The 13,058-nt window shown below is 39.9% G+C and overlaps 2 protein-coding genes and 1 long non-coding RNA gene across 4 annotated transcripts; all 3 read left to right on the top strand.

Annotated features, from left to right (window-relative positions):
* The first annotated feature begins 785 nt into the window (after nucleotides 1-785).
* On the top strand, nucleotides 786-2,109 carry LOC145446718 (mitochondrial ubiquitin ligase activator of NFKB 1-like). Its single transcript, XM_080325069.1, has 2 exons — nucleotides 786-1,225; nucleotides 1,277-2,109. Exons 1-2 carry the CDS (start codon nucleotides 879-881, stop codon nucleotides 1,962-1,964), a joined length of 1,035 nt encoding a protein of 344 aa, XP_080181195.1. The 5' UTR covers nucleotides 786-878; the 3' UTR covers nucleotides 1,965-2,109.
* A 46-nt stretch (nucleotides 2,110-2,155) lies between these two features.
* Nucleotides 2,156-5,158, top strand: LOC145446716 (dihydroxyacetone phosphate acyltransferase-like). Its single transcript, XM_080325068.1, has 2 exons — nucleotides 2,156-4,084; nucleotides 4,582-5,158. The coding sequence occupies exons 1-2, from the start codon at nucleotides 2,156-2,158 to the stop codon at nucleotides 4,714-4,716; spliced, it is 2,064 nt and encodes a 687-aa protein (XP_080181194.1). The 3' UTR covers nucleotides 4,717-5,158.
* Nucleotides 5,159-10,449: 5,291 nt separating this feature from the next.
* LOC145445886 (uncharacterized) lies at nucleotides 10,450-12,701 on the top strand. 2 transcript variants are annotated; one of them, XR_013917136.1, is made up of 5 exons: nucleotides 10,450-11,503; nucleotides 11,882-11,968; nucleotides 12,141-12,230; nucleotides 12,291-12,354; nucleotides 12,482-12,701. It is a non-coding gene; the product is annotated as an uncharacterized LOC145445886 (long non-coding RNA). The 2 variants fall into 2 exon arrangements; XR_013917135.1 differs by lacking the exon at nucleotides 10,450-11,503 and having other exon boundaries at nucleotides 11,766-11,968.
* The last annotated feature ends 357 nt before the right edge of the window (nucleotides 12,702-13,058 follow it).

The raw sequence follows: 13,058 nt of genomic DNA, 5'->3' as shown, positions 1-13,058 counted from the left end.
ACATGTAAAATAAGGTCAGTCACATGCAAAATAAGGTCAGTCGCGACATGCAAAATAAGGTCAGTCACATGCAAAATAAGGTCAGTCACATGTAAAATAAGGTCAGTCGCATGCAAAATAAGGTCAGTCGCATGCGAAATACGTTCAGTCGCCACATGCAGATTGCAGACTGTAAGGTCAGTGGCACAAGAAAAAAGTCGGATTTGAAGTAAGTATTTGGATTTATACACGGACTGTTAATATTCTAGATGCGACTAATCACCCCGTAATCGTAATAATCGTCTGATCATGTTTTATTTAAACATCTTCACCTTTAGGATATAGATGAGGAATCTCAATCATGAAATTACTATATAGGAAATATATTTTAAATTTATTTTTCATAAGAGAAAGACTTGGACTTCAAATTGAAATATGAATTTGGATTTACGCGCCGACTGATAATAATATTTCACATGCGACTGACTTCGTAATCAAGATAATCATGGTTATCTTTTGATTGAAACATACTAAGACTTAGGATATAGATAAGGAATTTCACTGTTGAACGTAGGCTACTATACAGGAAAGATATTTTGAATTTCGTTTTCATAAGAAAAAGAGTTGGATTTGGAATTGAAATATAGATTTGGATTTATGCGCGGACTGACCTTATTTTGCATGTCGCGACTGACCTTATTTTGCATGTGACTGACCTTATTTTGCATGTCGCGACTGACCTTATTTTGCATGTTTTTGACCTTATTTTGCATGTCATCGCACCAACCCTGTAGCCGATGTCCGATCCGACTGACGCTCAACTCAAATCCCATCTGTCGAAGGTAACGACTGACCTTATAGTGGATAATCGCGCCAACCTGCAGGATAAAAACGGAACGATGTATTTACTCGATATCATGGCCAAGTTGATTGATTCGGAAGTGATAATAGAAGCTGCATCGGTCGGTGTCGGGCTAGGACTGTCTGGCTTGCTCAACCACTTGTGTACTCGCGGTCAGCAGCTTCATGAAAGAGTATGTGGAGCTAAACAAGTTAATCTATCAACCCAACTACGTCAGGCGGTGTCATCGAATCCCGAGGATTATCAGTTAGTTGCTATAACTGGTAAAGTGACATCTGATGGAGATGCTCTCCAAAGTAGATATGCAACAGACCGCACCGGTGTCATTTCAAATTTTGTGACTGAAGAAATCAAGGAAGTGTGGGGAAAGTATTCGAATTCTTGGTATGAAGTGAAAAATGAAATATGCAACATCTCTCATTCTGTGCCCTTCAGTTTGACCGCAAATGACGTGTCAGTGCATGTTGAAGGGGGCGAAGATTCTTCATGGACATCCGAATGTCTAAGTCGGGTTCATAAAGAGTTCAGGGAATCAAGTAATTCCGTCATGGGATCTTTTGTGGGCTTTGTTACTGGTGATCGTATAAAAGGATACGCGGATACAGAAAAGATGCTTTTAACAGGAACTCGTTTGCTTGGTATTGGTCAACTTTTCGTTAAAGGCAATGTTTTAGGGATTAGAAAATCTCCTGATGGTGATTTGATCCTCACAAAACATTCCAAAGACGATCTTATTTCAATGTTAGCATCGAAATTGAGAATGTGGCGTATCTTACGTTTTCTCGCGTTTGGTTTTTCTCTTTGCGGACTCATTTATTTTATAAAGCGAGTGAAAGTTAAATACTCTGCCATAGTTGAGGAACAACGGAGTCAAAGAGAAGTAGAAGAAATACGTCAATTAAGAGATAACCCTGCTCGTTCCCAACTGAGAAATAATAGAAATACAAATGGCGATGCCGATGGTAACTGTGTAATATGTATAAATAACCCTAGAGAATGCGTTTTATTGAATTGTGGTCATGTTTGTTGTTGTGTTGATTGTTTTGAAATTTTACCGTCACCAAAGTCATGTCCAATCTGTAGAGGTCGAGTAAATCGCATGGTCCCAATATTTCATGCATAAGTGCAATGGATGAAATGTAAAATGGTAGACAATATCGTACATTGATAAAAAAACGTGATTTGCTTGATGTGATTTTTATATATTTAATTGTACGATAAAATAAATCTCTTACTGTGATCTAACTTGTTTCGTTTTACTGTTGCAGCTATGTTGTCTTAGGTCTAAATGCCCCAAGGTAATATAGAGACACCATGGAACTACTCAAGACGAAAAAGGGTAATGACATGGATACGGGATATTCAAATCTGTTGAAAGAAGTGCAACAACTGGGCTGTTTCGGATCTGTTAAATTTTCTGCAGGCATATACGATACGATCAAGTATAAAAATAAAGTTGACCGAAGTCCTGATAAGATATGGAAATCTGTTTTGGATTCAGACCGAGTCCAGTGGATTGCGAACGGTATTGCAAGGGATCACAATAGTGACAAACAAGATATCATGATGGAAGCTTCTCGGATTTTGAACGAAATGGCATACAAGGAACACTTGAATTTAGTTCGAGCATTTGGTGGGGTCATGTATCACACCATGAATGCTCTGTACAAGGATGGTGTCTTCTACAACACTGATTCTGTCAATTCGATCAGATCGGCTGTGAAGCAGCACCCTGTGATTTTGATGCCAAGTCATCGGTGTTACATGGATTTTCTTGTATTGTCCGTTTTATCTGTTCATCTTGATCTTCCGCTTCCTGCTATCGCATCAGGAATGGATTTCATGAGCATGAAAGGGGTTGGGTTTCTTCTCCGTTCTAGTGGCGCGTTTTTCATGAGGAGATCGTTTGGCTCTGACAAACTCTATTGGGCGTTGTTCACCGAGTACGTGCATTCGATAATCATCAACGGCGACAGGACAATGGAATTTTTCATTGAAGGCACGAGGAGCAGATCTGGAAAATCTCTCAATCCAAAGCTCGGATTGTTGTCGGTGGTTGCCGAACCATATCTTAAAGCTCAAATTTATGACGTTATGATCGTACCCGTTAGCATATCGTACGATAGGATTCTGGAAGAATCTCTGTATGCTTACGAGCTCTTGGGTGTTCCCAAGCCGAAGGAATCCACATCCGGCCTTCTGAAGATAGGCGGCATATTTTCAAACAACTATGGAAGTTTACACATTCATTTTGCCAAACCGATATCTCTCCGGCAAGAATGCGCTTCCATGGACAGGGCTATACACTCGTGTTATCCAAGATACATGCTACGCTTAACTCCTCAAGAGCAAAAAGGCCTGACGAATCTTGCTTACAAAATAGTCAGGACTCAGCAAGCGAATATGGTGCTGGGATTGTGGTCTTTGGTCGCGACGCTACTCCTGCAAGCCCCAACTGGCATTGAGTTCCGGCGTCTTACCACTGAAATACAATGGCTTCTTGATTTACTACGCAAATGCAATGTTAAAGTGCGCATCCGTTCTGGAAACCTTGCTGATGTATTAAAAAGCATCCTTTTCCAATATGATCACCTGGTACATCTGGACTCGAAAGATTCTGCGTATGGCCGTGTTAGTATCAAAGGCTCGGCTAGGCTCTATGTCAAGGAACGTACTACCAAGAAACTCAACACTTCATTATCAGATGTTCTACGTGATGAAGCTGCAATAGTACTGATGCTCGCTAGCTACAAGAATCAAATGCTTCATGTTTTGGTACGTCCTGCACTTTTTGTGGTCTCCGTCGGTGATCGTTTGTCTATTGAAGCGGACAGCCTAGATGTGAGAACAGCATTTCAATTTTTGAGAAGAATCTTTCAAAGAGAGTTCATCTTTTCACCAAATTTTTCTGAGAGCGATTTTGAAGAGGGCTACGATTTCTTGCTGGACGCAGGCGCATTTCGCATTGATGGTTCCGTGCTTCATGCAAGTGCCAGGGGTCAGAAATTAGCGGTGTTCCTCAAGGGCATAGTATGCCCTTTTCTGCAGTGTTATCTGACGGTCTGCAAATACTTGAAACATCACTATCATGCGTGTGAGATAAAGCAACTGATCAGCAATGTGCAGATTTGGATATCCGAAAGGATTGTTGGTGGTCCTTCCGTGTTGGAGACGCTATCTAAGGATATGATTAGCAACGCATTACATGGAGCGATTGATGTTGGAGCTTTGAACATGAGAAAAGTAAGAGTTTGAGCTTTATCTATCTATAAAATGAGTGTACTTGAGGGGAGAAGACAATACATTTTTGAGAAATGAACGGGACTTGTATATGTCAGCATCTTATATGCAAATAGAACATGTAAATTTTGAGAGCGTCACCCTTGAATCGTACCACGCTGGTTCGTTTGAAATGTTGACGGTGGAAGGATGGTGATAATTCTGGGCGGCATTCATCTCATAAATATTTCTGGCACATTTTTGATAGGCTACCAAATCATGAACTTGATAATGGAATAGGATAATGTGCAATTTTAAAATCCTTTTTATCAAGTGCCTTCAAGTTTCACTTTATCTGTACTAAGATATGGTAGGCCTATCTCAATTAATCTTTGTGCAGGCCTCAATTAATCTTTGTGCAGGCTATTCACATGCAACTGTGTGATGAATTTGGATCTCTAAAATAGATTTGAGGGCGACAACTTCTGCCTATTCCTAATCATTTCGTCCCCTGTTTATAGGAGGATGGTAGCCAAATAGTGTATCCCAGAAGAAAGGCTGTTGGATTGTTAGCCGATCAACTCAGCAGTGTTCTTGACGGGAAGCCGCAGATCATGGAATCATGTCATACTGTTGCTGCTTCATCAAAACTTTGAAATTACGTTATTTAGGGCCTACGCCAATGCCCACTATGCAATTTACCTAGATGATAAATCATTATCTACCTACTGCTACTAGTTTGATATTATGCTGCAATCGTTAATTATAATTTTCTGCATTTTGAGATTGATGATCGTTTGCTGGTCAGGTTTAATACTGTCGTGATTATTAATTGACTGATATGTGTTTTTTTATGGATTTTCAATGATCGATAGCCTACCAATCTTTAGCAAATATTGTGTATACAGATTATCGAGTTTATGTACACAGACAGCATGAGGGCGACACTAATGTTTTCACCAACACACATGATATGAACTGTGAAGTTTCTAAACCCAGGTCTGTATAATTGAGGTAATTCATTGGCGTTTTACTGATGTTGATTCTTGTAATTCTGTGGCTTTTAGCAACATGAGAGCAGTTATGGCAAGTAACAAAGCACTTCCACTTTTCAAAGTACTCTGGTAGGTTATGACTACTTGCACTACTTAAGTTGCTGTGTGTGTAGAAAGTAGTTTTGGATGTGTGCGCTACAATTTTTCAAGTTATATTGTCATAGCAACTGAGCAAAACCGCTCAAGTAGTGCCTCAATATTTTGGCATCTCTGAATGCGTTGTCAAGACACTCTCTGCAATTTATAAAGAAGTTGCCTCTGAATCATTGCTAAAAGTGCATAGCTTCTGGACCAGATGTACTTTTTGAAGCTGAATACTTGGTACTTTTCATAACCTCGATTCTACTTGTAAACGAGTAGACATTTATGAAATTGCTTTTGCTAAGGTACCAAACTGACTTGCGAGTACGGTAGCGTTCGTTCATTCCAGGGCCGGCCAACCCGTGGCCCGCGAGAAGGTTTTGAGTGGCCCGCGAGGTAATTTCCGAAATTAGTAATATTACTATAAACGGATTGCACAGATTGTGAACTTGGAAGGCCAACCAAAAATTTGATTAGTCTGGCCGCAGCACTTGAGATGTGATGACTAATATGTAAGTTCCGACGCATTGGCAGATCCATGAGCCAGTCTCATTTTGGTAGATCTTCGTACACTACAATAAAGCAAAATAATTTGCGATAGATTTATCAAATGTAAAAATTTTCTTCACGATTCGCGCAACATGTTGTCACTTGATTTCTTTCTTTTAATATTGTTACCCCTTTGTGAAAATGAAAGAACTCCTGTAGCAGATTGAGTCTAACTATATTCGCGATTACGAGACAAAGTGTCGTTCAGCATATGGGACCTTGCATTTGCGCTTGCAGAAAGACCGTCGCCGAACGAAGCTTTCGATATCGATATGTTCAGACACCGAATAGTCCAGTCCTTGCAAACTGAGCCCAGCGATATACAGCATGCCCGCAATATAGTCAAGTGACAATATTATGACTTCGAAAAATTTCCGCGCTTCGCGTGGCGAGTGGCCCGCGCAATAGTTCGTCAATCGAATGTGGCCCTTTGGCTGAAAAGGTTGACCACGCCTGGTTTATTCAGAAATCTTACCATTTCAAAACAGCGGCAGATTGCGATAGAATGAATAGAGAGGAAGGTGTCAAAGCAACTTGGCGTAGTCTTTGAAACCGGATGCTCACATGTGTGTCAGCAACTCAGCATGCAATGTGAGGCTGACATCTCAGATCGTTATTCGAGGGCGCTATCTGGTATAATTTAGTAGCACTGAAAATACGCATGCTAATATCAACATACAGCCCGCGAAGGGATTTTTTACCCTGAAAGTGAAATTATATTCTGATAGTATTGACAAGTCTTATGCGTCAAAGAATGAATCCAACTTTGCCAACCTGAAATTATATTCTGATAGTATTGACAAGTCTTATATGCGTCACAGAATAAATCCAACTTTGCCAACCAGAGAAAGATGGTCAGCTCAAGTAGAAGTAGCGACAAAAAAAAATCTACTCAAGTAGGCTACGAGTAGAAGTAGGGGAGAGGAGGCCAAGATGAGACACTTTTCTGATAATTCAAGGCCACTCAAAGAGTAATGCCTTCTGGGGATTAATTTTGGTACCAATGGAAAGCCTGTGATCTCTACTTTCTATGACGGTGGCTTGAGTTATATTGAACAACATACTGATGGATTTCTTGGCCCTCAAAAATCCTTGCTCAAATGTCTCAACTTACCCCCAGGTGAGGGTAAGATGAGACAGACTGTGTTTAAGATGAGACACCAAGCAATTTATGCTCATTACACCACCAATTCATCCCAAATGATGAATCAACCAGCAACATTGTGAATAAAATATAATAATCATGAAATAATTCATTTTTAAAAAGAGTTGGTACATCATATACAAATATAAATGACATCGAAAACCAATTAACCATGAGATAAGAGTTTCGTTATCATTTTGTCTTGTAATGTCACATCTGGTAAATCACTAGATAAATAATACATTTTGTGTGCCTTCAACAGTAAATTTTTAATCTTCCGAGGCCTTCAATAGAAAAGCCCTCTGATACCCATGTCTCATCTTACCCCCATGATTTTGTCTCATCTTACCCCCACACCTAAATTTACATATAAATTTGAATAAAAAAATTTATGTCCGTTACTTTTCAGATGTAAGCGCATGATTACACTGCTAATATTGCACTCAACCAGCTCCAGTCTTCTTGTTTTATAATATTAAGTACTATGATAGGTATGCCCTTACAAACATGAAATCACATAACTGACATAGGCTATGAAAATATAGTTTTTGGCATTTTTCGGCCCAACCTCAAATCTGTTTGCCTTGTTAATATGGTAGGACTATGGAATGGCATTATGGGAACAATATAGTTGAAGGAATCTGTCCATCAGCAAATTTTTCTATGAAAAAATTGCATGTCTCATCTTGCCCCGTGTCTCATCTTGGCCTCCTCTCCCCTACTTCTTCCATAAGCAACCTAATAGTAATTGAAGTAGAATTGACAAACTTTAAATCTACTCAAGTAAGTAAGTAGTGGTGAAAACGATCGTAATTCTTTCGCATGGATTGCCAAAAGCTGCAAATTGAGCTATGCGAAAGATGCAGACCTTGATTCATATTGATGCTTACCAGCAGGTATCCAAATTTCGACAACATGATCATTCGTCCACATCATGGGATGAAAATGCTAGTATTGATATGGAAATGCGTTACTAATCCTCTCTTTACTGTAACAGCCCGTTTTAGAAAATACCATGGCATGGTGCCGTCCCCCCATAAGGTCCCTAGTTTAGTTGAAGAACAATACGGAGAAGTTGTAAAGGATACGGTGTAAACACTTTGCACGATTAGTAAACGTTGATAAAAAATATACTGGATCGTAAAAATGCCAAAATATGTAGCTTTATTTCCGGAAATTAAAGGCAGTAGGCTACTATACACTTTCTTCTTCACTTCAATAGAATATGTATATGTTCTCCAGACAAAAGAAGTCTAACTAATTAGAACTCAAAGTATGATACTGGGAATTGAAAGATAAATTGAAATACTACTTCTAAAAGCGGAAAAGGACAGTGGACAATTGGCAATATGTAGGCCATATATATTGATGGTTTCGGTCAACATACGGCGCTCATTTTCGCCCAAGGTTTTATTTATTGGTAACACACTTCTTCGCGAACTCGCAAGTTGGCCGAAACTTCAGAAATCTTGCTGTGTCCTGGAGCGGGAATGTCGCTGATATGTCTATTTTTTTATTAATCATGCGTTTTTTTCTCGGGGTGCTGATGGGGTACCCATATTAAATAGTGGACATTTAAGTACGGTAAATCGCCCCCAGCGTGACAAAAATTTCGAAGTTGTAGGAAATCTCAGCAAAATACTCCATAATTTATGTTGAGAGAGAGAGAGAGATGATATTCTTTTTCGCCTGCACCACCGAGATGCTTTGACGACGGAGTTGCGATAAGGGCGTGAGGTCAATCAATCAATCAGGTTTATTTTCATTGTTTCAAAACATGACCTATAGTCATCTAGTCCGCTCCCCCGTTTTTTTCTCCTATATCGTATCCGCGATTGCTGAGCGCCTAGAAAGATAGCTGCGGATACCAATTTTCGAGTCTTTGGTATGACCCGGCCGGGGGTCGAACCCACGACCTACCGCTCCAGAAGCCGGACGCATCACCATTACACTATCTCGTGATTTGCGACATATGGACCTCCATCGAGTTCGCCCCTCCCCCAATTTGCGCGTTTGTGGTGCGGCAGTTACGGCCCTGTTCTACTTACCACTAGGATCCAGCCTGCGGCATTGACTTCCATGGAATCTCGAAAAGGCAAAAATGTGCACACTGAGTTCTGAGTTTAATACAAGAATAGACCAAAAAGTATAGTTATTCTCAGAAACGAGAACGCCATTGCGGAATCATATACGCAGTATACATGGAGAATATATTAGTTGAGCAAAAATATAATTCAAATATATATCTGTAATAGTCGCACTATACAGCAGTGGTTCCCAACCTGTGGTACGCGTACTAGTGGTACGCGGAAGCAGGGATATTCTAGATATCCCTGCGCGAAAGTGTTCCAGGTGGTACGCGAGTAGATTGTTTTCTTTCGACCGAAGGGAGTTATTAGTTCAGGTGGGGTTGATCTTGAATTTTTTGAAGCCGTCGTCGTCGCGGGTAGGGGCAATCTCACCAATAACTGCCTACGGGGAAGAGATCTAGTCGCAAAGCATTGAGATTCTTAGCTAACCAAATTCCGTTTAAATATATATGACTATACAATCAATCCACTACAGAAATCATATACTGCGCCTTAAAATGGACACTGTCCACTGGACAGTTTATTTTCTGTTTCGCTGCCTTAAGCAGCTCAACACGGTGGATGCATTTTTGACCGCCTTCGGCGCGCGTAACTTATGAGGTGGTACGCGAGCACTGCAGAAAACCTCGAAATGGTATGTGGGTGGGAAAAGGTTGGGAACCACTGCACTACAGTGTCCCTTACGATTCAGAAGACTCCAGAGAAACCCGAATTGAGAGATATAAGACCAAATTTCTTGCATTCCTCACAACGCAAGCGCAGGGATAAGGCCATATTGCGACTGAAGCAGAGGGATCATAGAAGTATGCCAACTTTTATTGTCGTTAGCACCACTGTTTTAGCGGTTCATAACTGTATTCAACCGGCCAATCATCGTATTTTGGCCAATTCCGTTGTTCGTGTGTAAAGGTGTTTCTACAGTCGACGAGCATGTCCACATTCAAGTCGAAATACAAGCAATTACTACTAAATAAATACAGTCCATCCTCAAGATTACCGGACCACGACTGACCTATCGATCTCGCTTCCCATGACATGCCGCCCTATTTCTTGTCGCTTTCTTTTTCTATACTGTATTCTTTACTTTCATTCAGTGTGCATGCCTCCTCTTTACTACGCCTAGGCCAAGGTGGGTGTCCGATTCCATTGACAAATCCAAGTCGCTTCGACATCTTCCTGTCTATTCATTGTATCGCATTTTTTGTGGTGTATTGAACTGATAAAATTGCTAATAAACCAATGATGATGATGATGATGATACTTGCTAGAATAATAATTAATACCCCTGTGATCCGTGATCCACAGTTTTATCTATATAAGCTTGACAATAAAGGAGTCAGACACTTCGGAGCTATGTAGAAGATGGCAGAGAATGATAGGTCGTTCAGTGCTTATCAAATTCTCCTTTCGATACTGAGGGTGGATTGCACAGATGTCGATTAATTCCTAATCGCCGATTAAACGTCAGTAATCGGCTGGTTCCGTGGCACAGATGCCGATCTGCCAATAATCGGTGAATTTTAATCGGCCAAATGTTATCCGCCGAGCGAGGTGTCTAGAAAGTTAATCGGCTGTGTGCTTCGCGTTGACTGCGGTCTGGGCTGGCTACTAGTACACTAGTATTTGGTATTGAGATGGTGTTAACTGGATGCTCTGACGTGCAGTTGCGGTATTAGCTGAAAACATTGTACTCAGACAGTACTACAACTGTTGGCGCATATTATGGGCGTGGGCCTACCACAGCCGATAGTATCTTATGCTCTGATTACCGGTATGACATTTTTTACAGACTGTACTGTACACTGTACAGAATTCGATAGTATACTTTGGAAATAAAATACGAGGACGGAAATTTGCAACAGACAGGAAAAGTTTAGAATAATTGAATTGATAGAAGAATATATTGAAACCAAAGAAGACAAAAAGACTGACGGCAAAGCAAAAAGATGCGGCTATGAATACTGGTCCTGCGCGTGCAGCCGTACAACTGGCCAAATCCAGAATGTATTGAAAAATTTGAAACGTAAAGCAAAAAAGTTATATGCATCACGACGCGTCGAACGGGCCAAAACTGGCCCACCTCCAGTTGACGAACTCCTTGGAAAAGATTTTCGATAGGTAATTTTACTGACAATTCTTTAAAATTCGCAGTAGGAGATATATTGTTTCCATCTGTGTTTATCGTGACTCTCTGCGTGCTTCATACTCACGTTTTAACACTCGTTGTGAACTGAATAGACAAATTTTGATGATCATGAGAAACATGGATTCATTGTCTTTTTGTAATTCCCAACAAACTAACCATATCCAGAGACTGCTGCACGTCTTCAGCTATACGAAAACGACACATGGGGAACACTGCTCAGCAAATTCTTAATCTGAACCGCTCCTTGATCAATCTGCAATTGATTTTTATAGCACTGGTATATTTATTATCACTTTTCAGACCTTATTCCATCTCAAATTGAATGTTTGAAACATCGGTATGACTACGATTGCGTATTCGATAGTCACACGAACGATGGTGAGTACATTTAGGACATAAACTTTTTTAATATGTTACAACCAACGACAGAGGAACTTGCATCCAATTTCAACTTGCAACAGTCTGGCTTTGCCACTGTGCAGGTGCCTGAGCAGTATCGTTGGCCTTATTATTGTTAGGCTTGCAACTTGACTTGAAGATTTGACTTCGAGTCAGGATTTCTCATACCGTATGTCATATTGAAGCAGTGATTCAAGTCAAATCCCTTCATCCTATTCCAACTTGAGTCAAGTCATGATTTTGGTCATCCATCCTTCCTATGTTTCGCCAGGTTAAGATAAACCGTGAAAAAATAATTTGAAAGTAACTTTTCTAATGTATTTCTAACTAAAATTTTTAAATAAAATGTTTGTTCAGATGCATATTCCGAAGATTCAGTTTGCACCTTCATCATCGACGAGGATGTGAACACAGAGGCTGGTTCTTCATGTCACAACAGCGATGGTAAGTTGAGGTACTAATTTGAAATCCATATGAATCGTGTTGGTACCAACATAGCCACACGAATACTTCAAATGGAACATTGCGGGTTGTTTTGATTGACATTAACATTGCTCTATTGAATTTGAACTCTATGGAATCAATACAACTGTTGTTAACCATAGTTTTCTTGCAGCAAATGAAATTGCTGCCCTTTTCGTTGTTGATGGCGATGTGACGCTTCCTTCAATTCCCTCGACAGACTTCAGGATGGAACACCAGACCGGTAAGTGTTAGCATACAATGATGGTGATGCAACCCACAGTTTATTCATTACTACATTCAGATATGCAAGATGAAACAGACGACACAAAAAGCTCAACGCCAATTGTCTCCAAAAAGAGAGCCAGGTTTGTTGATGAAAAAAATCATATTTTAACTATAATGTTGGTGATCAAAATGTGGTGTTCAGAAATGAGCGTCCTGGAAATGGCAAAGGAGCAGCATGATATCAGAATGAAATATTTTGAATTACAGATGCATGTCAAGTACCAGAAACTGGAAATGGAAAAAGAACTACAAAATTGAGAAAATACAGCAACGAATCGAAATAGCACAAAAACCAGACTTGGACAACTAGTTAATTGGCTGTATAATTAGAATAGTAAGTGCAAAATGCCAGTAATATAATTCTAACTTAATTTCTGGTTTTGCTGAAAATTCTACTGGTAGAACTCTACAATACTAAGCGAGCTGTGCAGATTCAATTTCCACATATTCAGTAATCCCTATTCTAATTTAATTGAAAAATAACTACTGTGTCTATAATTCTATTCTAATTTGGAAAAATATGCAGCCACAATTTTCATTATAGTCTAATTTTGAAAATCTGATTTTCTAGTCCAATTCTGACTACAGCATAGGCTACTGGATCTCGCAATAAAAATAATTGACGAGGAATTGAATGTGTGGTTATTGGTGTTCAAACACGAGATGAAATACTCAAGACATTCCAGAGAAGTGATTTTGAACAATCTGTCTGCGCTGAAGTCGTGCTCGGTTGTGCCGTCACATTATCGGTGTCGCTAACCTCCAGGGTATATTCCAATGGATT

The sequence above is a fragment of the Botryllus schlosseri genome, chromosome 9 (assembly GCF_051294905.1).
Source record: "Botryllus schlosseri isolate E-star chromosome 9, Bs_hap1, whole genome shotgun sequence".
Classification (NCBI taxonomy): domain Eukaryota; kingdom Metazoa; phylum Chordata; class Ascidiacea; order Stolidobranchia; family Styelidae; genus Botryllus; species Botryllus schlosseri.
The sequence above is the reverse complement of the archived record's forward strand: the minus strand, read 5'-3'. Positions and strand labels throughout refer to the sequence as shown.

Excerpts from the sequence above, each read along its gene's own strand:
- LOC145446718 (XM_080325069.1), top strand. The coding sequence starts at position 879 with ATGTATTTACTCGATATCATGGCCAAGTTGATTGATTCGGAAGTGATA. Across the intron at positions 1,226-1,276 it reads GGAAAGTATTCGAATTCTTG|TTTGACCGCAAATGACGTGT; the intron begins GTATGAAGTGAA and ends TGTGCCCTTCAG.
- LOC145446716 (XM_080325068.1), top strand. The coding sequence starts at position 2,156 with ATGGAACTACTCAAGACGAAAAAGGGTAATGACATGGATACGGGATAT. Across the intron at positions 4,085-4,581 it reads GAGCTTTGAACATGAGAAAA|GAGGATGGTAGCCAAATAGT; the intron begins GTAAGAGTTTGA and ends CCCTGTTTATAG.